The sequence below is a fragment of the Spinacia oleracea genome, chromosome 6 (assembly GCF_020520425.1).
Source record: "Spinacia oleracea cultivar Varoflay chromosome 6, BTI_SOV_V1, whole genome shotgun sequence".
NCBI classification, from domain to species: domain Eukaryota; kingdom Viridiplantae; phylum Streptophyta; class Magnoliopsida; order Caryophyllales; family Amaranthaceae; genus Spinacia; species Spinacia oleracea.
In genome coordinates this window covers 62541713-62569147 of record NC_079492.1, presented here as the reverse complement: position 1 = coordinate 62569147, position 27435 = coordinate 62541713, and the positions used below count along the sequence as shown (strand labels likewise).

The 27435-nt window shown below is 33.7% G+C and overlaps 1 protein-coding gene across 6 annotated transcripts; it reads left to right on the top strand.

The window, feature by feature from the left end:
* The first annotated feature begins 12108 nt into the window (after positions 1-12108).
* On the top strand, positions 12109-19369 carry LOC110801816 (uncharacterized). 6 transcript variants are annotated; one of them, XR_008923662.1, is made up of 4 exons: positions 12109-12370; positions 12453-12556; positions 13187-13256; positions 13384-15254. XR_008923662.1 is itself a non-coding variant. In XM_056831801.1 (3 exons), exons 1-3 carry the CDS (start codon positions 12287-12289, stop codon positions 13553-13555), a joined length of 360 nt encoding a protein of 119 aa, XP_056687779.1. In that variant the 5' UTR covers positions 12124-12286; the 3' UTR covers positions 13556-15254. The 6 variants fall into 6 exon arrangements, 1 of the variants encoding a protein (XP_056687779.1); XR_008923661.1 differs by adding an exon at positions 18017-19369 and having other exon boundaries at positions 12136-12556; positions 13384-13567; XR_008923660.1 differs by adding an exon at positions 15779-18008 and having other exon boundaries at positions 12136-12556; positions 13384-13567.
* Positions 19370-27435: the final 8066 nt, after the last annotated feature.

Genomic DNA, 27435 nt, shown 5'->3' with positions numbered 1-27435 from the left:
AGTGTTGCTTCTCACTTGTTGCATAGGTTTAGTTATCATGCTTTGCCAATCTTAATATCCTTTTCATCGAATGTTCTTCGAGATAGATGATAAGATCTTTTGAGTATGTTTATTTTTTGATCTAGTCTTTCTCGCTACAATGGTGGTTCTACGCATTTCTCAATGAAGAACCATCAAGTTAGCAGACCTTTTTCTTGCTTCAAGAGTGGTTCTACGCGTTTTTCAATGAAGAACCATCAAGCCAGCAGATAGGTGATCTTCCCAAGTTCAGTGAAGAATTCTTTAACATAAACAACCCTGTTTTATTGCTTCTTAGGCAATAAGTACTTTTACTTCAACTGTTTAGGTTGCTAGTGATGCTTTGTTTGGATTTGCTTATCCAAGCAGTTCACAGATATGTGGAAGACTTTCCAGCTGTATCTTAGAACATAGAAATTAATATTTTAATTTCCCACGCAACAACTCATGGTCTCCAATCCATGTTGTCATTTCGAAACACGATGCTCTTTAGCTCGTCCTTGTCAATGGTTAACTCCAAAGGGTCTTGCTTGATCCTTTGCCAGTGTTTATGCGTGTAGCATATCTTTATTTCCTTGAATCAAGAACTATTCCTATGTACCTTTTCAAGTACCATAAGTGTTCTTGATCTCAATCTAGTTGATCTTCACTTAGATCAATAGAGATTGGTATATGTTCGTCATGCCTAAAGTCATACGATACATTTTTGGCGATCCTCATATTATATCATACATGATAAATTCTTTTGCAGAATAATTCCCAATTGAATTCTATTCATGTAACTTTAGCTCATTCAATTTCAGTAGATACTGAATCTAGCTAAATTCTTTGACATATAATATAGGTTAAGAATCTCACTTAGATCCTTTGATGTTTTAACTTAGTAAATGCTTATATATAGTTCAAACATTCTTTTACTTAGATTTATTCACATGGGTCGAATATCTCCAATGGAGTATTTCGTGTTTGATTTAGTAAATGCCATTACTTAATCCAAAACAATATTATAAGATCTTTGTAAATAGATCTTAGTACCCAGTATGTACTAAGTTTCGCCTTGGTCCATCATTGATGAATAATTTCAAATCTAAGTATTTAGCATTTGAATGTTATTTCACAATAGAGAGATATGTGTGTGATACACATAGGACCAATTAAGTTTTATGTACTCCCACTAAACTTCTTATATATCTATAAGAATCATGTACATTTTATGAAACTAAATACTTATTAGCTTCACTAAAATACATTTCTAATTCCCAATTGCTTGCTTAAATCTGTACTTAGATTTTATAAACTAGCTTTTCTTTTTAAGCATTTATTTGGATCCACAAATCCTATGACATAGCATGTACATAGTTTCTTCCAACATTTGATTGAGGAATACGTTTTGTCATCCAATTGCCATATGTACCAATATGCAATCATTGCTTGAATTATAGACTTGAGCATTACGATTATGCATGAGGTTTCAACACAATCCATGCCATGAATTTTCTTGTAACCTTTAGCAACTAATCTAGCTTTGTGTGTGAACACAATTCCATGTTTTGATGGTTTTTATCCTTAAAACAAACTTGCAACCAATATGTGTGAAACTATTCTTGCAAATCAACAAAATTTCAATTTTGTCATCAAAACATTGAGTATGTTTTATGGCCTTTAACCAATTAAACATATAGTCTATATATGGCCTCTAACCATTTTAGGGAATCTGGGTTTCGTCATAGCTTTCTTACAAGTCACAAACACATTAATATATATGATAATAGTTTGACTGCAAGTTGTAGGTTTCTTCACTATTTAATAGAAGAATCTCATAGTTTCATTGACCTGATCTCTATGTTTCTTCACTATCTAATAGAAGAATCTCATAGTTTCAGTGACTTGAATTCTATGCCTACTTGGGTATAGAACATCAAACAATAGAATATCAATAGCCACTTGAAAGTCCTTTGAATATTCTGTTCTCCTTGAAGCACTTGTAAAGTCTTCTAAGAGATGTCTATTCTTTAAAGCCACTTCTAAAGTCCTTAAAGAATAAGTTCGGATTTTCTGAAGCACTTCGAAAAGCCTCCAGAATGTCCGTTTATGTTTGTTGTTCGCCTCGAAAACTTTCGAGGTCTATTTTCTCCCACTTGTCATTTTGGAAACGAATCTCCAAAAGGACATTATTTCGAGCAAACAAACTTTATGTTCTCAAAAATTCGTGGTAGAAACAATACCCTTGTGTCTCATTTGAATAAATCACAATGAAACATATATCTATACTTGGGCCTTAGTTTGTTGAATAACAAACACTAAGCTCCCACTGAGTTTAGGAACTCTTTAGATATATTACTTTTCAATAGCTTTGACGAATTTGGTTTAGTTTGGTGGTAGTTGAGCATTTTGTTTTAGAAATTAAAGGAAAAGTCTTTATGATTCATCATTGATCGAATCAAGTACTATTTGACTTCGATTATTCCAACTAAGATATGCCATATCTTATGGACCTAGATTGTGAAATTACAACACACAATCATTGATGATCATATTTGGTCTCAAGTAATCATCAACATGATCTAACCTAGATCTTTATGATTTCTTGCCAAGTGGATTTTATACTTCTGAATCTTTGAACTAGCCAAACAGATTCAACTTATATCACATTTGAGTAAATAAACCTATATTCACTCAAATCTGTGTGAAATAATAAAGTCATAAAACCTTTCTTAGCTTTGAACTCTATTGTCTAGGCGTTCTAACAATAGTTCATATCTTTTGTTACTTTCAACAAGTAAGACTAGTCGTCTTAAATTGATCTAGAAATCAATGAACTTTCAAAAGTCCATCAAAATAGAGCTTTTGAATGTTAATTTGTTGATATGGTCTAAGCAACAATGCCAAAGATTAGTGGAACTCAAATCAAGGGGTTGATTTGAACCTAGTAAAGTTCTTTAAAGAGTTGTTTGTTTTAATCAAGCATATTGACTCATTCCGTAAATGACCATTTCATAAACAAACAAACAAGCATTGTTTTTGTTCTTCTGAATGTGAGTCTTTCTGTGTTTGAAGCAGAAATTTAGGTATGCTGATTATGGAACAAAATAGCCATTTAGTTCCAGCCTTTGAAAGGACTTAAAACAAACTAGATGACCCTACAACTAATGTAGCATTGCCATGCTTCATTTCCCACTTGTAGGTCATTAGTGTATCCTAGCTTCCATTGTTTGAGTTATTACCGAAGTAAGAACCTCAAGCGGTATATGATACCAAGGAAGTTTGATTGCTAGGTCACTTCTCTTAAACATAAACTTATAGGTAGAAACGGAATCGTAAATTCCTTTCATTTGTTCCTCGTTTTCCTATTTCTTGTACCCTTTCTTATAGTCTTAAGAATTGATTTCTTTAGTGTTGACTTTTATACTTTGTTAGACATGTCCAATGTCACCAACAAGGTTTTTACCATTTTAATTTATGTTGAATATTTTGCTTCAACTAGATGATCTTACCAGAAGCTTCTAAAGTTCTCTAAGCATCGATCTATTCGAATGTCTAGGGACTAGACTCATTCGAGAATTAAATGGACAAAGATGTTTAGGTTGTTAACCATTGGTAAAGCTGAGCGTTTAAGCTCAATGATTTATGATCTCAAAACTACAGTGTATTTTGAATTCACAAGCACCAATTGGTTTGCCATTCGATTTTGATACTCGAAAACAACCATAAAAGTCGCTATAAGAAACGTACATTTTAAATTGCTCATTTTCTCTCATTTCCGTGAATCGTTCTTGGATTCACTAACAATCGAGGAAATTTACTGTTACCTTTCTAAAAGGATTTATTGCAGTGCAAGATATTTAATTATAAACAATAATTAAAACATACATTGAAGCATGCAAAGTCTAAACATTTATCATGAATAATAACTTGAAAATTAAATAAACGCAATTTGCAATTAATTAACAATTACGAAAATTAATCACCCCTTTTAATTCTTGCAAATTTGTAATATTTAACCATGTTCATGCAATTTAGATTATGAAAATAATAAGAGGCTCGTGATACCACTGTTAGGTTATGATACATATGACAATTCATAAATCATGCGGAAACAACCAATAAGGCAGGAATACATATTATTTACACATAATCATTTAGCATAGTTTAGATGCATACTCTTTGTTGCGTGCCTTCCCTAGCTGCGCCCGAACCGAACAAGAACAAGTCTTTAGGACTCCAAGTGTCGTCCCTCCGTAGATAGTCCACAGCACGTCCAGATCCGCCTTAAGATTGACCAACTAGAATCGCCCTTAAGGTACTCTGAATTTTCGGCACTTTATAGGCAAATGTGTGACTGAATTTTTCTCTCAAAAACTCACTTTGAATACTTAAAAAACTCGTTATAAATTGTGAACCCAGGCCACATATTTATAGGGGTATGGAAAGAGAATTGGAATCCTACTAGGATACGAATTAATTAAATTAGAATCCTAGTGGAACTCTTATTTAATTAATTTATCTTTTAGGATTAGGAATTTAATCATTAAACGAATTCTATACGCTTTAGGATTCGAGTAACACACTTCGAGTAATACGCTAGCACCGCACGCAGGCCTTGCGGCCCACGCACAGCGCCAGCCCACTCGTCGCAGCCCCGCGCGCGCGCCCAAGCTTCGGTTGGGCCTGGCTTTTGCGCTGGGCCTGGTCGCATGCTTGGCGTGTGGTTGTTGCGCTTGGCTTGCTGGGCGATGGCCCGGCTTCGTGCTGGGCCTTCGTCTGGCAGGCCTCGTCCGATGCTAATTCGTACGATGCGCTTCCGATTAAATTCTCGATTCCGGAATTCATTTCCGATACGAACAATATTTAATATTTCGATTCCGGAATTAATTTCCGTTTCGAACAAATATTTAATATTTCCGTTTCCGGAACTATTTTCCGATTCCGATAATATTTCCGATTCTGACAATATTTCCGTTTCCGGCAATATTTCCGATTCCGGCAATATTTCCGATTCCGACAATATTTCCATTTCCGATAATATTTTCCGATACGTACCATGTTTCCGTTTCCGGCAACATCTACGACTTGGATAATATTTATATTTCCGATACGATCCATATTTCCGTTTCCGGCAATATCATCGTTTCCGGAGTATTCATTTCTTGCCTGTGACGATCTCAGCTCCCACTGAAACCAAGATCCGTCGATTCCGAATATCCATAGATGGAGTATTTAATGCCATTAAATACTTGATCTGTTTACGTACTATTTGTGTGACCCTACGGGTTCAGTCAAGAGTAAGCTGTGGATTAATATCATTAATTCCACTTGAACTGAAGCGGCCTCTAGCTAGGCATTCAGCTCACTTGATCTCACTGAATTATTAACTTGTTAATTAATACTGAACCGCATTTATTAGACTTAACATTGAATGCATACTTGGACCAAGGGCATTATTTCCTTCACTGTGGTGCCTCATTAAGGTCTGGTACTTGCTGACCTTCATCTAAATCCCCATTTTCATCAACAGCAGTGGGTCCATCATCATCCGAGTCGGATTCCGTATTTGCGCCGTCTCCTTCATCATCAGAATAACCGAGGAAATCATCCTCTTCTTGATCTGAAGCAATTAATGTCCCCTATTTTAAGTAAAGAATTGAGGCTGAATTTATTGTGTTTTTGTAATTTTGGTGGGTTGCATTTATGAGACAAAATTTGTGGGAAAGTGACCATATTTATAAAGGGTTTCAACTTTCCTGTTTTAGCTTTTCAGCTTGGAGGGAAAGTTTGGAGGGAAAAAATCCAACTCCAAACTTTCTGTTTTGGGAAAGTTTGGAGGGAAATGAATTTTTTTTGAGGAAATCACGTGTGAAACAACTTTGTTTGGAGGGAAAATCCCCACTTGCAAATGTATTGGTCCCCACATGCAATCAGATTTTTCTGATTTATGATTAAAGAAATAAATATCTTTACTTTACATCATTTGTTTATTGTTTTCTCTCTCCATCTTTATTCCAATCACTTACACCCAATTATTACTCTTACACCCAATCATTACACAAATACCCAAACATTCAAATATTCCAGTTTTCTTATTTTCCACACCCATTCCCAAATGGGAAGAACTTAAAGGAACAGAGGGAGTAATTGGTAGTGGGGTATTATTTTAATATAGTTAGTGGGAAATGTGTAAAGGGGCGGGGTTGGGGAGAGTAGGGGTTGAATTTTTAATTATTTTTTGTATGGAATACGTGGTAGGTGGGTTAATAGGGGTGGAGTGAGAAATAATATAATATTGTTAGAATATTTCCATTTTTAGAAACAGGTCAAGTATTAAGGGACAACCCGATAAGGAAAACAGGTCAAGTATTCGGAGACGGAGGGAGTATGTTGCAACAATAAAGAATCGGAGGATGTATTTTTTATGGGGGTAAAAGTATACTCATGTATATATTATGTCGGCAATTAGACAACATGTCGTAGAATATTTCACTTAAAGGACGGGATTTGAGTCCGTCATACTAGTCTTCGTTAATGAGATTGTTCTTTGTGTGTGGTAATGTAGCTGCATTATATAGAGCATGGTAGTTGACTCCTAGTAAATTTATCTCATATTATCTTTACTAAGCATTTATTTATCTATTTAGAGTCCTAACAAAATTTATCTCTTATTATTTTTGTACCAGTAGTTGCTCCTATTAAAATTACTAAGTATATTTATTTATCTATTTCTATTGATCTCTCCTCTGTCTATTTGGACTCCAAGAAAAAATTGTCTTTTATTATCATTTTACCAATAGTTCACTCCTATTAAATTTACTAAGTGTTTATTTATCTTTTATCGGGTCTTTATTTATCTATTTTTATTTTAATAAATCTAAAATAAATACATATTTGATGACGTGAAAATCCTACTTTGCGCTCTAAATGCTCTCCAAAAAACTCTCATATATATATATATATATATATATATATATATATATATATATATATATATATATATATATATATATATATATATATCGGATTTTTCATGAAATACCCTCGAGTTTTTGCAAAATTCACCAAATGCCCTTCGACTTTCAGAAATTCACCAAATGCCCTCCACTTTTTAACAAATACACTAGATACCCTTATTTATAAACTTAATACACAAGATGCCCTTAATGAAATTTTCAGTTAGCTTCGTTAGCTTCTCCGTTAACTTTTCCTTAACTAAACTAATTAACTCCTACTTAATCTAATTAACTACCCTAAAAAAATCTAATTAACTATCCTAAAGAAAAGGGCTTGCGATATGGGGAAATACCAGAGCTCTCGCCCATGAACTTGTTATCAGGTACACCATTACTAAATCTCCTTATTTTCTCTCTCTTTCTCTATTGATAATTTGGGGGAAATTTTGTTTGTGGGTTTTTGTGATCTGATCTTGAGATGCTGGGGTGTTCATGGTGGTGGCCGGTGTCAGAGGAGATAGAAAGTCAGGAAAATTACAGATTTTGGAGGATTTTAATTCACGTGGGATGGGATCTGGGCTGAGTACTTGTTTGTGTGAAGTTGGGATGGGATTTCGTCGCCGCCTAATCTCTTCTTTCCCCCTTCATTCTTCTTGTTCTCCTCACCAATGAAATCTGAAGATCAATCGTCGCCGCCCAATCTCTCTCCTTCCCCCTTAGTTCTTCGGTCATTCCTCCATTTTTTATCTAACTAATTGAAAAAAAAACCGATTCCACGAGATCAAATCACCGATTCATGATATATGCTTGATTATGACTCAGATTCAACTTGCATATTTTGGCGGAAATTATGGTAAGTTTTCGGCGAGAATTGGGGGAAATGCGGTGGAAGGGCGCCATTGGAGAGAGGTGGTGGAGGAGGAAATAGAAGGAGGTTGCAGGGGAATTGGAATTGGAGAGGCTCCATATGTTCACTGAATTTGTGAGGGATTATTTTGATTTTTTATTTTCAAATTTGAAAGGGAGAGAGGAGACGAAGCTCGGGAACTGAGGGAAGTAGAAGATAGGGATTAGGCATCCATGGAAGAAGGAGAAAGGGAAAATAAAAGGGATGACTTAGGAGGAAGGTTAGTGGTAGGTTGGCAGTTAGATTTTTTTAACGGGTAGTTAATTAGATTAATTAGTTAGTTAAGGAAAATTTAACGAAGCTAACGGAAAACCGTTATTAAGGGAATCTTGTGTATTAAGTTTATAAATAAGGGTATCTAGTGTATTTGTTAAAAAGTGGAGGGCATTTGGTGAATTTCTGAAAGTCGAGGGGCATTTGGTGAATTTTGCAAAAACTCGGGGGTATTTCATGAAAAATCCGTATATATATATATATATATATATATATATATATATATATATATATATATATATATATATATACACTCAAATGAGAAGGGAGCTTAAAATGAGAAGAATGAGAAACGTTTATAGCCTTTTGATCAACTAAATCAAACGATAAAAAACAAACGCATGCAGTTGGTAATTTAATTTGGAACTCAATTACGTGGTTGTACATATAGATCCGTATATTACACCTATTTCCTCTTTTTCTTCCCTATTAAACAGAAGGCGTTAATCACAAAGTACCATTTTTTTTAATCTTCATCAAGATTACTTTCTCTTTCCTCCATACATCAATGGCAACAGATAAATTTTTCAATTAACACCTCCATTGATACGTTTTTCGATCTAACACCTCCTCCAAAGTAGATATTTCATATTCAATTTCATTGTACAAGTTAAACCAATATGTTGTGAGATGCAACAAATTTTGATAAGGAAAATCGTAAAGTGTTATCCTCCCTTTGAATTTATTTATACAGAACGTATTAGTAATAATTGGGAAATAAACAAGTTTGATTTTTTTTTATTCAAATGTGATGTATCTATATGTCTTATAAAGAGGACGGAGGATAGAAAGAGGTGACCTGGTCTCTCATAGAAATTTTACTCATTTGCACAAAATCTCCCTTTAATCTTTTTGCTCATTTGAATTTTTTTGCTCATTTATAGCAAATGAGCAAACATAATTTGCTCGTTTAAATAAAATGAGCAGATTATTTTACTCATTTACAGAAACGTGAATATTTTTCTAATTTCTTCTTCTTCCTCCTACCTCCTCCTCTCTCCTCATACATACCACCTATCAATTCCAAAAATAATCCCCAATTTAATTGACCAGCTCATTTCTAACATTGATAAAGACATAAATCAAATCTGCTTATTTTTTACAAATGAGCAAAAAAAAATTAAGAAATGAGCAAAATAATTTCAAATGAGCAAAAAAAATTAATCATTTTTTCAAATGAGCAATTAATTTTAAATGGGCAAAAATAATTCTGTCTCCTCTCTTTCTCCAATCAACATAACCACATGAACAAAATTTTCACGACACCCAAAATTATGAACATAAAATTAGTAAATTTAACACACATACAAATAGAATTAACAAATTAAGAGATTGTTAGGTGCAACACTTTATCCGATTTACATGTACAAATACAATTTGAAAAAAATTGAGTCCTTAAAACCCCAATAATTTTATAATTGTGAAAACCCAGAAAAGGAGATTTTAGAGTGGATATTTCAACATTACTCAGAATTTCGTTGTCGATTGGTTAGTCTTTTGTTGGAGATGCTTCTTCATCTACTGCTGTTACAAGCTCTTGTACTAGCTATAAAATTTAATCTCCCTCCTTGTAGTGTCCGCCATTTTCATTTGCTGAAGCTTCTCTATTTTTTTTTATTTTTTTTTGACAAATTTATTGTCTAGCTCTACATTTATTTGTGCTACTAATTAATATTTAATATTTAATATTTAATATTTAATAACTAAATAACTATATAATAAATAATATTAATTTGTAATTAATAAATAATTATAATAAATTATAAATATTAATAATAATAATTTATAATTAATAATTAATAACTGAATAATAAATAACTAATTAATTAATAATTAATAACTAATAATCTATAATTAATTACTTAAAATAATAATAAATGATACTCCGTATATCATAAATTATAATTATTAATAAATAATTAGTTGTATATAATAATAATATAATATAAATATAAATAATAAGTAATATAATAATATAATAATATAATAAATAATAATAATAATAATAATAATAATAACATATTGTTATTATTATTTATTTATTTATTATTATTATTATTATTATTATTATTAAGTTGAATTGAATTGAATTAAAATGAACTGAACTGAACTGAATTCTCCTGATCTGAACTGAACTGAACTGAACAGTGAAATAAGTCCTGAAGCTGAAATTAAGCCAAAAATAACAGGGTCTAAATGGTAAAATGGACAAGAAGTAATAAACCAAACTTGTGTCTACCCAATTTCCGTTGATGAAGTCTTGGGTTTGATAATTACAAGTTGTATAGGCTCCCTATGTCTTTAATTGTTTTGCCTACTTGACATTTACAGTTTTTAAGACTAGATTTAAAGTGTAAATTAGTGTTTGGTTCGGGCGACGTCAAGATTACTACTTTAAATAACATAAGTTGTAGTGTACATAATGTAAATTTATATCACATGTTCTAGTGATTAGAAAGTTTTATGTGGCACATACACATTATCAAAGACATTTTTTTAGTATAGATATCTCTTGTTTTATACGTGTAAAAAATATAAAAAGTTGACAGTCTAAAATTATACACTAAATCGGGTTTAACAAGATCTCCATGATTATATTATTTTATATCGGTTAGTGAATATTTACGGTCAAACTTTTTCAAATTTGACCAAAGATTATCAAAAGTCTCGTTTGACCAAAAACACGGGTTTTAAGAAAAATGGAATATAGTACATGTAAAAGTAGAATAAAGTACAAATGATGATTGAGTTGGATGGAAAAGTGGAATAAAATACATGGAAAAGAGAATATAGTACATATGAAAGTGGAATATAGTACTTGGGTGAAGTTTTCAATGCATTTTTAATTAACAGTGCGTCTCCTGTGAGACCAGTCACACCATCAACTTGATGGTGTGACGAGCGTGAAACCAATAGCGTACCTCCCCTAAAACTATAAAAATAAAGTAACAGATCTAAACTATAGAAGTAACTACCTAAACTAAAAAAGTACCTCCTCTAAAATTATATAAAAAAAAGTAACATGTCTAAACTATAGAAGTAACATACCTAAACTAAAAATGTACCTCCCCTAAAACTATTCCGTATAAAAAAAAGTAATATGTCTATACTATAGAAGTAACATACCTAAACTAAAAAAGTACCTCATCTAAAATTATAAAAAAAAGTAACATGTTTAAACTATAGAAATAACATACCTAAACTAAAAAAAATACCTCCTCTAAAATTATTAAAAAAAAAAGTAACATGTCTAAACTATAGAAGTAACATACCTAAACTAAAAAGCGAACTCCCGTAAAACTACTCCGTATAAAAGAAGTAACATGTATAAACTATAGAAGTAACATACCTAAACTAAAAAAAGTATCTCCTCTAAAATTATAAAAAAAGTAACATGTCTAAGCTATAGAAGTAACATACGTAAATTCGCAAGTGTGAACTGGTCTCACCATCAGTTGATGGTGAAGACAGTCTCATATAAGAATTTGGGTTTAATTAATATAGTACATGGGAAAGTGGAAACATTAATAGCCAAAATTAGAAACAGGACTATAATTTTGAGACGCCGGATTTGAAAAACATGACTATAATTTTGGAACGCCGGAATTGAAAAAATAACTATAATTTTACGACGCCGGATTTGAAAAACATGACTATAATTTTGGAATGGAGAGAGTATATGTCATGCTCTATTCCATCCAAATCTCACCGGCGAGGTCTTACAAAATGGGATAGAAGCCGCGGACTTTAGCCAAACCCAACTCTCATGGGTGCCACATTTACGGGCCAACAATTGAAACAACTACTTTTATTTGGTTCTCTACTTTTGACGACGGTGCCCAAGATACAATTTAAATTGTATATTTTAACTATTAGTTTAAATTATTCGAAGTATAATATAATTTTTAGAATAATACGAAGTATATCTTTAACCTTTTAAAAGTGGGAGAAAATGTACTGTTCCTTATGAACAGTAATTCCCACGTACCCATTTCCACGTATCACTGACTAATTTTTTCTGTTTTCTTTTTTATTATTGTATTCCCTAATCACTCTCATGTCTGCTTCTCGGTGTTTCCTCTCCAGCCTTCCTTCCCTTTCTCTCTCCTCCCCCATCCTCTATGTCCTATAAGCTTGAACCCTGAAAATGGCCGACTTCTTCTTCAAGACCAAGAAAGTCAAGGTTGTTCTCCAAAGACTCCCATCTCTCTACTGGTTACGATTTATCCAGGTTTCTCTCTCCTCTCTAGAACATTCTAAAGTTACCACTTACCACTACTTGAAACATACCAACTATTCAAATTGAAACCCAGTTTCTTAAATCTACGAAATTGCATCTGCGAAATTGTTGGGAAGCTTTGGTTCCTACTGATTTGAGTATTGTTGTTCTTCGATCAAGGAACATATGCCCAATTTGGTATGTTTTCTCTCTTATTTGATGTTCCAGAAATTACCCAGTAATTTGATTGAGGAAATCATATTTGTTCCTTGTTTTTCTTTGAAGCATTTGGTCAAACACATTGTGTGCATGTATTGATTTTTTGTCCGAATATTGAGGCAAACATTTTTATCTCAATTGTGATTTATATTAGGAAATTGTTGTCAAATTTTGGTAGATAATACCGAGTATTATATTGGGTCATCACCCGCAATATGGTATATGGTGATTTGCACTCATTTTTTGTGTAATTTCTTTCGCTAAACTTCATCATTAATTTGATGAGAAATGTCTACAGAAAGTCTGTTATATTGATGAAATGCTAGAGAGATGAGCTTTTTAAAACTTTGAACCAACGAATTATTGTAACCATATGAAAATAAAGCAGGTTAATTAAAAATCTAAAGAATGAATCCGACCTTATTTTAGAACATTGGGAATAGATGAATTTGGCTTTGATCTTTTCCTTGTTATTTGATCGGCCATACTTGATGGACCTAGCTTGGAAGAACGAATAAGACCTTCATTAATGTAAGCAATGTCCATATTCTGTGGTAAAGAATCGACTTGATATTGATAGATGGCTTGACTCCCCCGCCACTTCTACAGGACACTCCTGTTGAACCACAACGTTATTATAAGCTCTTGGAGAAGGATACAATACAATTTGTAATAGCACGTAAGTGTAGTTTGGTTTCTGAAGCATCCATTCGGCCCATTCCCAGTAGCCCCTCTGCATCGTTTATTCATTAAATTTTATTTTCGGAAAATGTTTGTTTCATGATCTAATACATGGGTTTCTACAGTCGAGAATATTTGCTGCTGCATGAGAACTCCAATACCAAATCAACCTCAGCTACCAGACTCATAGTTGTCGTTGATGGCGCGAGAATATGCATAAGGATTCTTGCAGGATTTTCTTCAATCTTGCGAATGTGTTGCAAGTTCAACTTGCGAATGTGTTGCTCGTGTTGCTGATCTCTTAAACTTGTAAGTTGCTTGTTCTCGAAGTTAAAAGATCATTCATTTAGAGCTTATGTGTCAAGGTGGACCTTTTATTATTGTTTTTCCCTTCAGGTATGACTATGTACTGTGTTGTGGACTTTTGGCCTAATAGTTGTCATTGAACAACTTAATATTGAAAAATATGAATCAGTATACTTTGGACTTTGGAGTGTTATACCTAAAACTATGTATACAAGTCACTGGCTTCTTTTGTGTATGTGGCTCGATCTATCACTCTGTATTGATGTCAGCGAGGTTTATTAGAGGTGGGTTAATAGCCTACAAATTGTGCAAACCTGAAATACCTGCGTGCAAATTACAGTTTTTGTTTCTACTTGTGGAGTGTTTTTAAGAACATGTGAGTTATCATCATTTAGTGATTGAGTTGGGACTTGAGAGAGGATAAACGATTCATGATATTTTGTTCTGACTACTTCCCTTTTGGGCAATAGAATCTCAAGAATTTAGAGTGAAGTTCCTAATGCTAATACAAATATTTGGACACTACTAGAGAGACTAAGAAATGAAGCTCTAAGTTGTAGTTTATCTTGCTTAATTGTGTTCACAGATCACCCCATATTTCTATTTCACTTAAGTCTCCCCTCCCCCTCCCCCTCCCCCTCCCCCTTTCTCTTCCAATTTGATTACTGGCATACTATTGGGGACTTATGCAATCAGTATAAACTATGATATTAATCCAATTCTCGGGTTTGCTTCCGAGGTAAGTAGATGTTGTGCTTTATTCTTTTCTTTGGGATCTTTTGATGTTTATTACTGAGTCTTACTACTCCTAATTACCGTGGAATATGTTGGTTGGTTTTTGTTCAAATTAATGATAGTGGATACTTATTAATTTATTATCATATATGACCAATGTTGGATCTCGTCGGAATTTAGGCTTAGGGTTTTCCAGTTAGGTTTGTTAAAGAACAACTTAAAGCGATAGTTGTTTAAAATACTTTGTATGTATCCTATTTCATATGGCTTTGGCTGTTGTTGTTGTGAGGGAGTGCGCGAGAGAGTTAGGAAAGAAAAGGAAGGGGAGAGGACAGTTTTGAAGACATTCCTATAGAATTTAATCTTAATTTATTGTTAAATCCTCAACATTGTGCCATAGAAATGGATTTATTATCAAGTTGGTCTACATTACTTGCATTTCTCAAAGCTTGCCAAAGAAATGCATTTTGTTTATCAATTAATCATCGCACATTATTATAAGGTATCCTATGGAGTTTTGTTTTCAAGCATCTGGTTTATACAACTAAATTCTTCTTTTTGGCATGCATTTTCTTGCCCATGAATCTATAATTATCTACAATCGTTGTGAGTTTAATTGTATCAGTTTTTATTCTGAAATAATTATGATGAAGGATGACATTGCACACACATTTGTGCTAAGGCGAAGCCAATGAGTCCCACAAAGTGAGATGACATAGTCACTAGGGTGAAAGACTAAAGGTGGTGCCACTCTGTCGTTGGTTTATTTTGAAAGGGAGTAAAAAAAAGTTACTCCGTAGTTTTTATTTAGTAAAATAAATATGGAGACATTTTGAAACAATGCATTAGCTATTGTGAATTTGTGATGCAACTTTTGGATTTTGTCTATGGATTCCTTTAATTTGTACAGAAACGATTTTGACAAGAAAATGGCTTTAAAAGCTTCATTTGCTTATTTATTATTCAAGTGAGTTTTGTACTACAATTATATTTGTTGTTATGTCAAGATGAGGAATGCTACATCGCTGGTAGACAGCGACAAAAAGAGCCCATACCCAGGGCAAAATGGTATTTTCGCTACATGAGTTGAAAAGTCAAACAAATTACTAAATATCGGCAATATGACAGTAATTGATACAACAATGATAGTATTTTAATACAACAATGACAATATTTATGTAAACGATGATAATACTTATATAACACTTGTATACATATTTTTATCTATTCATTTAATATGCAACACTTCTATCCATTCATTTAAGTGACCCCTTTACTTTTTCTATTTCATTACACTTGTATACATAATTTTCTTTTTTTTGGGTGATTGTGACAGTATTTTAATACAACAATGACAATATATATATAACAATGACAGTACTTATATTACCGATGACAGTATATAAGAAGTTAGCAACACTTGTACACATTTATTTAATTGTGGGCCATCTTTCCAATTAATTTTTTTTTTTTTTTTAGGGTGGGTATGGCTTTTTTTATCGCTGGTGGATAGCGATGTAGCATGCCTCATGTCAAGATCGAGATTGCTCTTCTCTATGGTCTATACAAATCATGGAATACAAATATTCTTTATTTATGTTAATGAAAACTACTTTGCTAACAAAGACTAATTTATCATTATTCGGTTTTAGCTAAATTGATAACCACATCCATTTTATATACTTCTTTTCTTGAAAAATTACATAGCGAACAAACAACATAACATTAGTATATAATACATTACAAAATCAAATCAATATCGATTACAATCTGCCATTTCTACATATCATTAGTACAAATATACAGAGAGCATTAGAACAAAGTTGGTACTAAGTTAGTTTTTCCTACGAATACCGCGCGCAACGCGTGCGGCCCCCAACTACTAGTTTTCTTAAAAGTTTGAGCTTGTTCACGAGGTGAGCTCAGCTCATGAAAATTTCGACCAGAGCTTATATGTTCACGAACAAGGTATGTTCATTAACTCCCGTACGTACAAGATAGCAGAAAGGTTTTACTTCAACATATCAAACCACAAACCATATGACAAGCAACACACAAGAATTCGTTCATGTCGAGGGTTAGACACTAAACCCTTAGGATTAACAACTCAAAGATTTCTAAATGTTAAGGGACTTGTGAACTAAACCGTGTTGCCATGTTGATCCTGACTTTTAGAGGCTCTAGGAGAAAAAATAATTATTGGCCCCTATATATAAATAAGAATTTTAAATTTTAAATCTACATGACAAATAAGTTCATTAAATTAATACGCTAATTATACTTTTACGGTGCATTTTGTTACAAAGTACAATATTTTGTAGAGATAAATCAGATGCATTCAAAATTTCTTTCATCTTATTTCTATGATTTCATTAAAAGAAAAATGAGATTTTACGTCTTTATATACATTTCACGAAGAGTATGAAATGTAAGAAGATTATGACACGTTAATCTTTATAGGATAAGATCCTTAACACAAGTAACTTTCATACTTCCTCCGTCTTTTAATACTCGCAACGTTTGGACTTTTGCCACTATTCATATAATCTGCTTTGACTATTCGTAGTGTTTTTTATATAAGATAAAACATAGTCGTGTGGGATCTTATTAAATTCGTCTCAATGTTATTTTCAAAATATCAACTTTTTATAATTTTTGCATAAAGAAAATTTAAGATATAAATGATCAAAATTGTGCATTGGCATGCGTGAAACTAACAAACGTTGCGAGTATTAAAAGACGGAGGAAGTATATGTTAATATTTTTAAAAATAAATTGAATAATTTTATTAGATCTTGATTTTGTTGAATTAAAGATGTCAAACAACTCAAAAATAAAATAAAATTTACAGTACATAACACTAGGAAGTATGAATGAAAAGACTTAAATTTGTTAAACATATGTAGAAAAAAAGAACAAAAACTTTTGTGTGCCCCCGATCTACGGTATTTTACTGTACATCCAAATATAAAAGTGAACTAGATAAAAATATATAAGTGACCTTATTCAAGGACTAAAGTTACCTTACTCTAGGATAAATGTGACCCTAAGCATTGAAAAACGCGACCCTAACAATAAACAATGAAGTGACCCTAATCAAAAGTGATATGCTTGTGCAAGTTATAACTATGACCAATACAACACCACAAATGAAAATATACATCAATACACAAATACAATATAGGTAGTAAGCTACGTGGAGCTTCACCCCACACCATGTACAGTATTGTACATTGCTCTACCATTTGAGTTAATAGCCTTGCAAATAAGGTAACTTATAACTACAATAAAGAAAACTTATAACATCAATAAGGGTAACTAAAAGAACATAATATTTGCGGATAACCTTCCTCTTTTAGACCGTCACACAATATATTATCGTAGATCGGCCTTTCTGAAAAGTTTGTAAAAAAAGAAAAGAACCGAAAAAATTATTAAAGGAATTGATTTTAGAAACAAATACTCCCATAGTTAAAATAAGAAAAATATAAAAAAACCAAAGCCAGATGCTTTAATTAGTAAAAAAACAAAGCGGAGGAATTAAATTCAAAAGGTTGTCCGACAGTTTACCTCCTGAAAATTCCTATCTCTTTCTCAACCGGGCAAGCTGATTCTCCTCAACTCAATAATCTCAGCAATGACCACTCATATTATGGGCATATACCAGATTCCAAAGGTGGTGCTTAAAAAGATTTCTTCTCTTATGCTCTGTTTCAGGTGGGCGACGTCCATGAACAAGAAGCCAATTTATTGGCAGAAGGCAGAACTACTGGAATCACATAAAAATGAGGGAGGACAGAGAATGCGAAATATGCTACACCTCAATTCAACCACTCTTTTATGCCAAGCTTGGAGATTCTACTCCAAACCGGAGTTGCTTGCAAGAAGACTCTTCACTGCCAATTATGGGGTAGATTAGTTCGACAAAGCTACAAAATCAGTTATACCACCTACGACCTCATGGAGTGCAAAAGGGATTCTCAAAAGTGTTGGTATAATGAACAATGGACTAAGGAAAAGGCTAGGGAATGGCTCTACTACCCGAATTATAGAAGACCCTTGGCTAGGCCCCCAATGTCATTACTTTTAAGCACATCACCAACACTGCAACGTAACTCATAGACCAACTTTGGTCTCGGAACTCATCACCATTGACAGGTCTCGGAACTCGGCGGAAGTGTGTGTGAAGGCCTTTTCATAGTAATTAATATTGCGAAGTCGATTCTGGCCCAACGCATCCCAAAGCTTGGAGCGACTGACTCATGGGAATGGATGATCTCGAAGAATGTCGGGTATAATTCCAAATCAAATTACTGGCTTCTTAATGGGTGTTCAAAATCTACATTCTAAAGATAAATTCTAGGAAAAATGGTGGAAACAAGATCGACATTTTACCAAAATGGAAGATGTTCGTGTAGAAATCATCCACAACGCCATTGCCACCAAAGAAAATCTCCTCAAGCGAAAGATCGACGTTGCGAAAGGGTGCATCCTGTGTAAGATGAAAGATGAAAGATGAAAGATGAAAGCCCCAATCACTTATTTAGAGATTGTGAGATCACAAGACATGGCTGGCAGAAAATCTTGGAATCCGATCACAAAATTCAGACAATATCTCACTTGGTATTTGGTTAAGAAACTATATTTCGTAATTCATAAAAATCGACCATGAAGATCTATCATTCCGAACTAGTTGAATTTGTGTGTACATTATGGTGCATTTGGTTACATAGGAATGAATGTATCTTCAAAGGCCAACAAGCAAACCCCCTGGCTATTTTGGCATGCTCCAAAAGCTGGAAAATGAGATGTTTGCAACCATGGAAAGGAAGGATAATAACAAGTTGCTGCTTGTAACTACCCCTGTTAGGTTATGAAAAATATAAACAATATGTTTAAGCGGAAAAACCATAAAAGCCAGGAATCCAAATTAATTGCCACATAGTCAATTAGCATAATTAGGATACATACAATGTGATGCGTGCCTTCCCTAGCTGCTCCCGAACCGAACAAGAACAAGTTTAGGACTCCAAATGTCGCCCCTCCGTAGATAGTCCACAACACGTTCGGATCCGCCTTAGATTCAACCAACTAGAATATTCTCTAAGGTATTATGTTTATTCGGAAAGCTTAATTATTAATTTAGGCAAATTATTAAATTCTTACTTGAACTTAATCTATGTGAATATTATTGAATTGTTATATATATTGTGATTATGAACCACGTATTTATAGGGTGGAAATAACGGAATTAGAATTCTACTAGGATTCCAATAACTAAATCCATTAGGATTCTAGTTAAATTAAATCATTAGAATTTAATGTTTAATCAAACACCTAAGTGTTTCATATTTAGCAAAAACATTCAATTTGAGTAGAATTAGGAAAACGAGATTTAAGCAAGCAATCCTAAAGGACCAAGGCTTTGGTCGTACGAAGCCTCACAGCCACGCAGCCCACGAGCACTAGAGGAAAAATTGTCATGTGCTTCCCTTCAAGTGCGACTCATTTGATAAATTGGCAGCACTTGAGAGCACCAAAAAAAAAAAAAAAATATATTTTCACAAGTGCGGGCTCATTTTAGAAAATTGGCAGCACTTGAGTTCAAGTGCGGGCTATTTTACGAAAGAGCCGCACAAAATATTTCCAAAAAAATTCATTTCCCCTTCTCTCTCCTTCCTCTCCTCTGGTTCAACCTAACTTCATTTTCCCGGCTCTCTCTCTTCCCCTCTCTGGTTTCTCTCCTTCACCTCCCTGGTTCTTCTCTGGGCGCGAAATTCAAACTTTCTGCACACACCGCACTGTTGTTCCCCCACCGCCGCGTCGCTCTTCCTTGTATCTTATAGGTTTGTAATTTAAATTTAATTACTTGTTTTTGATAAGCTTGTTACTGTAATGATGAATTAGTTTTTTTGGTTAATTTGAAAGATTTAGGTTTTATTTTTGTTATTTTGGAATAGATTTATGAGAAATTACGTGAATTGGATCTCTACTTCCCTATAAATTGGAACTATTAGGATCAAATGTGTTGTAATTTCTGATTTAGGCTTTTAGTTGATTGTTTTGGAATTGGATTTTTTCAGGAGCTCAGGAACAATATTGCTTCCACTATGAAACCTAATGATTCTCTTCTTAGATTCGGTTCCAGTAATGCTGAGGTAATATTGCAATTAATGTCCATGTGATTTCAATTTTTCTTTCTTTGTTAGTGTATTATTATAGGGTTCTTATCGATTGATGGGTGTGGTGTATCAAAATTTACTTGATTTATTTTTATGGGGTTTTCTCTTTGGTAGCCATGAACATTTGCAAATTCTCAATGGTAGCAAAAGTTTTGCCATATTCTCTTAAATAGCATTAGTTTTTAAAATTTTTTTTACAATAGCATTGTTCTTGTAACTTCCTTTAATAATAATTAAAAAAAATTAAACTAGCTAACCTAATTTTGTACCCAACAAAAATGAAAATTATAAAGATGTAACTGAACACCTAAACCCACGTTGACCTTGGATAAATCAGGAATTAATTGATATTTTTTGGTGAAAACGGTATCACATAAGGAGACCCTTTTGATCATGTCAGATTATTAAATTTTACTTTTACCAAAAGAAGACCCAACGGTGAAGGAGGAGTGGGCACGAAGGATGTTTGGATGAGATAAAAGGGACATATTTTTGGTCTCGAGGCGGATGCTTTCGAGATCAGCTCGTGATTGATCAAGTTTCTTTATGATAGCATTGTTCTTGCAACTGTGGATGAATTAGGTGCACCCATTCTTAAGTACTTGGCTTTGTATAATTGTATATAATGGCGCTTACTCCGCTTCCTATTTCTCCCACAATTTCGTGCCATTTTGAATCCAGTGGGTATTCTTGAGCCATTTTTGAAGGAGAAGAAGAAAGTGTAAGATATTTGGATGAACTTGTAAGATCTGAAGCCATGGTTTACGGCAAGAAGAGGAAGGAGTTAATAAATTTCCTTTTTCTTTTATTTAATTTTTTTATAATTAGGTTAATTAGCTGCTAATTATAATAATATTTCTATATTAGAGAAAATTTTAAAAAGTAATGTTATTTGAGAGAACTTGACAAATATTTTGTTACCATTGAGAATTTGCAAAAGTTGATGGCTACCAATGAGAAAAACCCTATTTTTATTTGTCATTTGCCTTTGGAAAATTTTATGCGGTGTTGTTGGTTGTTATGCTGATCCTGTGCTGCTGTTCTGTTCTTTGGTTCTGTGAATAAAGCTGTTAATGCTAGGATTAAGCTCATATATTTGTAGACAGAAGCTTGAAAGCTAGATTAACAATTTAGTTTTATTGCACTATGTACTGATGAACACACTATTTGAATGAACGCTGAACTTAAGAATTCTATAAAGTTACCTGACCTGCTCTAAACTGTATCTTTCCAAGTTATAACTTCTATTCTTGTCCCTGAAAAAGGATTGCTTACTGATAACTTTTTCCTTTAATAACTAATATTTTCTTACAGATCCTGTCGTATTTCCTTCCTTGTCTGTTAGTTTTGTCACTTCTTGTAAATCTGATACGTAAGTATGTGTTGAGTCTGTTGACTTCACTGATTCCTATCGAAAATTGGTGGATTGCCTGACATTCTTCTTGGAACATTTTAGAATGATACGATTCCGTCAATACGCTGGAAATCTTGATATTGTTGGTAAATATTAACAATCATTAATGTCCTTGATCTCTGTCAGTGAAATTTGAGAAATTCATTTTCATGCAACTCAGGTTCAATATATCTTTAAATCTATTCCTTGACTGCAAAATCAAGAATTTTCCTTAGTTTGTAATTACAGACTTACAATATGCTCCCTTCTATTTAATTATTATTTTTCATTTTTTTGATGTAATTACAGGTTTACAATCTCTGAAAGCTTTTCTGGTGCTTTTTCTTTTATCAGGGATATTTTAAAAATATTTCAGACGTCCTCAGAATTGGACCACCAGTATATTTTGTGGTGAAGGACTACAATTATAGGTACATGAAGGAAGCGTTATCTAGAGCTCATAGTTCTATTTTCTTTGGTCTTATGATGATCTGGTGTTACTCATTTAAAAGCTAATTCTTAAGTTTGTTCATCAATTTTCCTTACATTCGCTTTACTATTAGTGTTGTTTAGTGCTCTGCTAGTTTCCTTCAACACAATGATTAAGCACTTCATTTTGATCCTTTTACGAGTCAGTCTAAATCTGTATCCTTCTATGAGTCATCTACCCCCCTCCCCCTTCAACCCTGATCGACCAGGGAAAACAGTGTATCAGTTCATGTAGTCATAATTTTTTATTTCTTCAACTGACTTAAGGGATAATTGCAATTTGCTTGTTTGAGTTAGAAAAGATTGTCGAGGACATTGTGTTTTTCTTTCAACATAAGCTTTTAAATCATTCTCTGCTTATTTGAGAGGAGTTCCTCTAGCTTTGTGTTTTTGTTCACCTTTTTCCATCTTTACAACGCTGAGTCACGACAAACAAATCAATTGTGCTCTATCAGCCATTGCGATGCAAATTCTCTTGTAAATCAGTTATGCTTTGGACTTGCAAAACATATGCATTGTACTCCCGCATTCGCTTTATTTCCATTTTCTGTGTGATTAATTCTTTTGCATTCTATATCTCTGTTTGAGGTTGGTCTCCACATGAGATCAGTGGTCCTTTCTAGGAAACACACTTCTTTGACTTGGCTTGTACTCGTCTTGTACAGATTACAAGAGTATCATTAACCCCAGAATCAAGCTATATAGCCAAACCAGCAGCATCGTGGATTGATGATTTTCTAGTGTGGATGTCTCCTGAAGATTTTGGTTACCAAATACCAATTCTCATTTAGCAATGACAGTATACGGAAGTGCTGTGACAGGTTACACGGAGCCGCTGCTGTTGTCAACGCTCATGTATGTAGCTGCTGCTGTAAGGCTGCAATGTTGTTGAGCTGCTGTAGGTTGTTCTTTGCAGTGGCCTTGGTTGTTGTATGTGCTCATTAAATCTTGGTCTTTTGCTGAAAATTTTATTTTAAAAACTTTGACTCGTGAAGACCATGCAACTGTAGTTAGTCTGAATTTGCTTCCCTTTTAACTTTCAGTCTATCTTTTTATAATATTATTATAGATGATGTTGAAACCCGTTCTATCACCCGTAGATTGAGGGAAGATGGGAGTCTTATTGGTGTGCTGAGCACATAAGAAACAAAATCAGACAACCAATGACTCTTAGAAATGGGTCGTTCTAGGACATTGTCGGTAATATTTTCTTCCTGTTGAGGTTGGAAAAGGCAAACTGTAAATTTTGCTTTAATGTTGGGATTACAATTTTGCAGGTGTTGATTTGATAAGTGGTGTTTCTTGCCAAGCTCCTTAAATGAGTCAACAAAACTGACGATGAATGGGAATTTAATACAAACAGAAGAACTGGGGAAACTTTTAAGGTCTGTGCTTTGCTGCTATTGCTATATTTATTATGACCATATGTTTAACTATTAACACTCATTCATTGTTTCTTTTTGGATGTTTTATAAAATTGAAGGTGGGAGCTTACGGATTTTGGTATCAAGCATAACATTTTGAGGCGTCTGGCATCATATGGATGTAACATTATTGTTGTTTGAAATGTTTCTATTAGTCTCTTTGAAATTTTTCAAGTCAATAACACCCATTTGTGTAGATAAGATGTATATTATTATAAGGTTTATTATTTCATTATTTTATAATGTTTCGAGAGAAATAAGCCATTTTTATTATTATAAAGTTCATTATTTCGTTGTTGTGAGCAAATTATGTCTTACTTTAATGTACCATACAACATTTATAATATAACTAACATATTTTTTTCTCTCGATGTTCGATCTTCTTTAGGTATTCAACAATCCGAGGGAGAAGCCTTTTACCATTGAGTAGATAAATGAAGTTCGAGAAAAGTTGGCAAAGTTCATTACCATTTATTGTCTTTGATATTTTCTTGTAGTGAATCTTAGATTATGGATGCTAGTTTTTTATAGGATTGTAATGTAATCAATTTTTATATTTATAATTATATACAATTCAATTTAATTATCTATATAATTGGATACTTTTTTATGTGATGTATGGAGGTTAACTAGTGGGCGTGGTCTAATTGTATAATATATACAGCAAGGATATAAGTTATATAACAAATTTCTAGATCAATTGCGGCTCATTTATATATCAAGTGCGGCTTTTTTTTATGCTTGTGCTGCCCATTTTTATGTCAAGTGCGGGCTATTTTCCAAAATAGGCAGCACAAAAATAGATCAAGTGCGGGCTCATTTTCAAAATTGGCAGCACAAACTTTGTCAAGTGCGGGCTCATATTGCAAAATTGGCAGCACCAAATTTGTCAAGTGCGGGCTCATTTTGTAAATTGGCAGCACTTGAAGTATCAAGTGCTGCCAATATTTTGGCAGCACTTGAGAAACATCAAGTGCGGGCAAGCCATGTGCTGCACATGTAAAAGCCCGCACTTAACCCCTTAAAATGAGCCCGCACTTGAGCTTTTTTGTTCTAGTGGAGGGGCGCTGGTGCTATGGTGTGGGTTCAAGCCCCACATAACCTACATAACACTTGCTATTAGCAGCCCCGGCCCTGAGGGGTGAAACGAGGGGCGGCCGCCCTGGGCCCCCTGTTGGGGAGGGCCCCAAAATTAACAGTTTGTGTTAATATAATTACAATAAAAATTGCAATAATAATTAAAAGTAGCAGTGGCTCAGTTGGTTAAGTGGGTGAAGATTGTAGCGTGGATGAAGTGGGAGGAATCCAGGTTCGAATCTTGCCGATTGAAATTTTAACCTGTTTTTAACATGTTTTTCAATTAATTTATATGCCTTATTTCTATAATTCTATGTTCTATTGAATTTTTGTAACAGTATTTTATATTCCGGATACAAACAACCTAGAAAACATAATTATGGAGTATTGTTTTAGTTTGGTTGTCTGTGTTTCTCTTTGTTAACCACTTCCTCTTTCTTTTAATGATTTTTTTGCGTATTATTTAGAAAGGAAAAATAATATATTCAAGGCCCAACCACCCAAATGTTATACAATCTATTTTTTAAAGTATAAAAAATCTTTATACATTAAAAGTTTACTGTACATAAGGGGCTCTTTACTTATGTTTCGCCCTGGGCTCCCAAATTGTCAGGACCGGGCCTGACTATTAGTGTGTTGCTATTGTTTGATAGTATTGGTCATTGTTATTTCTTAGGGTCACTTTTGCCCTCGAGTACGATCACTTTAATCATTGGTTAGGGTCACTTTTTCCCTTGAATAATGTCACTTTTGTCTTTTAGTACTTGGTAGATCACTTTTGCCATTGACTATGGTCACTTTTGTCCCTGGTTAGGGTCACTTTAACCTTTTACACTCCTTCCCTGAGTAGATTTCTTTTTTTCCTTAACTAGAGTCACTTTTAACTTTAACTTAGGATAACCTTATCCTTAACAAGGATAACTTTTATCCTTAATAAGGGTCACTTTTATAAAGATTGTTAAAAGTCACCTTAAAATACATCTATATGCTGAATACATTAAGTGTGGGTTCTTACACAAATTACAACCAATAGCCTATGTAGGATTCGAACCTACATCCTCTGTGCTCACAGAGTGCTCGACCAATTGAACTAATAGGCTTATACATAATACAATGTAGAATGATTTTACGTCAACAACACCCTACAAAGCTAGGTACAAAAAGATACATATTCAACACAAAGATAGCCAATAAATCCCACAAAGCTAGCCTAGCACGCAACCACGAATGATGACCAATTTGTATAAAGCATAAATCAATCTACTTAAATCCTTTATGACAAAACACATTCACACCTGATAATCAGACAATTGAACACATTACTACAATGAAGCTAACTTGGACAATACTAGTGATACTGTAAGGATAAATAAGAAATGGATAAAACTCAAAAGTAACATATCTCCTTAAACCTTGCCGGACGTCAGGAACTAAAGTTATGATGCACCATCATGAAAGATTATAAAACTATATGCTTGTAGTTGTATATCTGTATGTCTCATCAAATTCTATTTCACTTTAAATTGTAGTCTTCCTTACGTTACACACGCAAACTAAATAAACATTACATTCAGTCGGCAATTCTACAATGACAACATTATCCAAATAGAGATCTGTTGATATTAACATTGACAACATTGTCCAAATATAAATCGGTTGACATTAACATAGCACAGTCAAGCAAGTATGTATATGGACTAATAACGAGTGATACTAGTCTGTAAGAAAAGGTGATCAAGAACCACCGGAGAAAAAAACATACTCCTACTCCTAAACTGAGGAGTACATACATTAGAAGCACCAAACCCACATCCCTCCTCTTTGCTATACGTACACAATTCTTAGTCACATTATATGACACCAATGAAAAACTTATAAAAGAATTATGAATGTCTATCTTATATGATATTGATGGTTAACTTATATGACACTATTGATAAACTTATATGGTATTAATTGCAAACTTATATGGTTTTAAATTTACCTTAAATTTACCTTCAAGTGTAGTTTGATCTGGAACAACTTGAATTTCTGATTTTTCTAGGGTTTGATTTCTCCCAAAATTTCTGAATCTGGAATGTTGTTGAGGTTGACTATTGTTGAAGCTCAAACTTTCTTCTTCCATTGTAGGCTTGTAGCAACACATGTATTAGGGGTTTCACAATTAGAAAAATTGAATTGAATTTCTCTCTCCTCCCGGCCTCTTGATTGCAGATTCCAAGAGTTTTTTCTCTCCTTTGGTTTGTTTAATTGCGTATTCGAAAAGCTTAATCCCTACTCTCTTATGGTAGCTTAGATTATAGATTGGAAGATCTTTCTCCCTCTTCAATCCTCTCCCATGGTAAGAGATGGGCGCTGGCCAGCAAGCACGCGGCCCATGATGTTGGGCGCTTCTTTGCTAGGCCTGCCTTGCTGCTCGCTCGCGCGCACGGGCTTTGCTGGGCGCTAGGCCTGGCTTCGTGCTGGGCCTTGCGTCTAGCAAGCTCGTTCGTCGATCGTTTCGTACGTCGCGCTTCCGATTCGTTTTCCGATTCCGGAATTCATTTCCGATTCTAACAATATTTAATATTT

What these genes read in the sequence shown, in the direction of transcription:
- LOC110801816 (XM_056831801.1), top strand. Translation starts at nt 12,287, where the DNA reads ATGGCCGACTTCTTCTTCAAGACCAAGAAAGTCAAGGTTGTTCTCCAA. An exon ending in ACTGGTTACGATTTATCCAG is followed by an intron (nt 12,371 to 12,452) that starts GTTTCTCTCTCC and finishes ATTGAAACCCAG; the next exon opens with TTTCTTAAATCTACGAAATT. An exon ending in AGGAACATATGCCCAATTTG is followed by an intron (nt 12,557 to 13,383) that starts GTATGTTTTCTC and finishes GGGTTTCTACAG; the next exon opens with TCGAGAATATTTGCTGCTGC.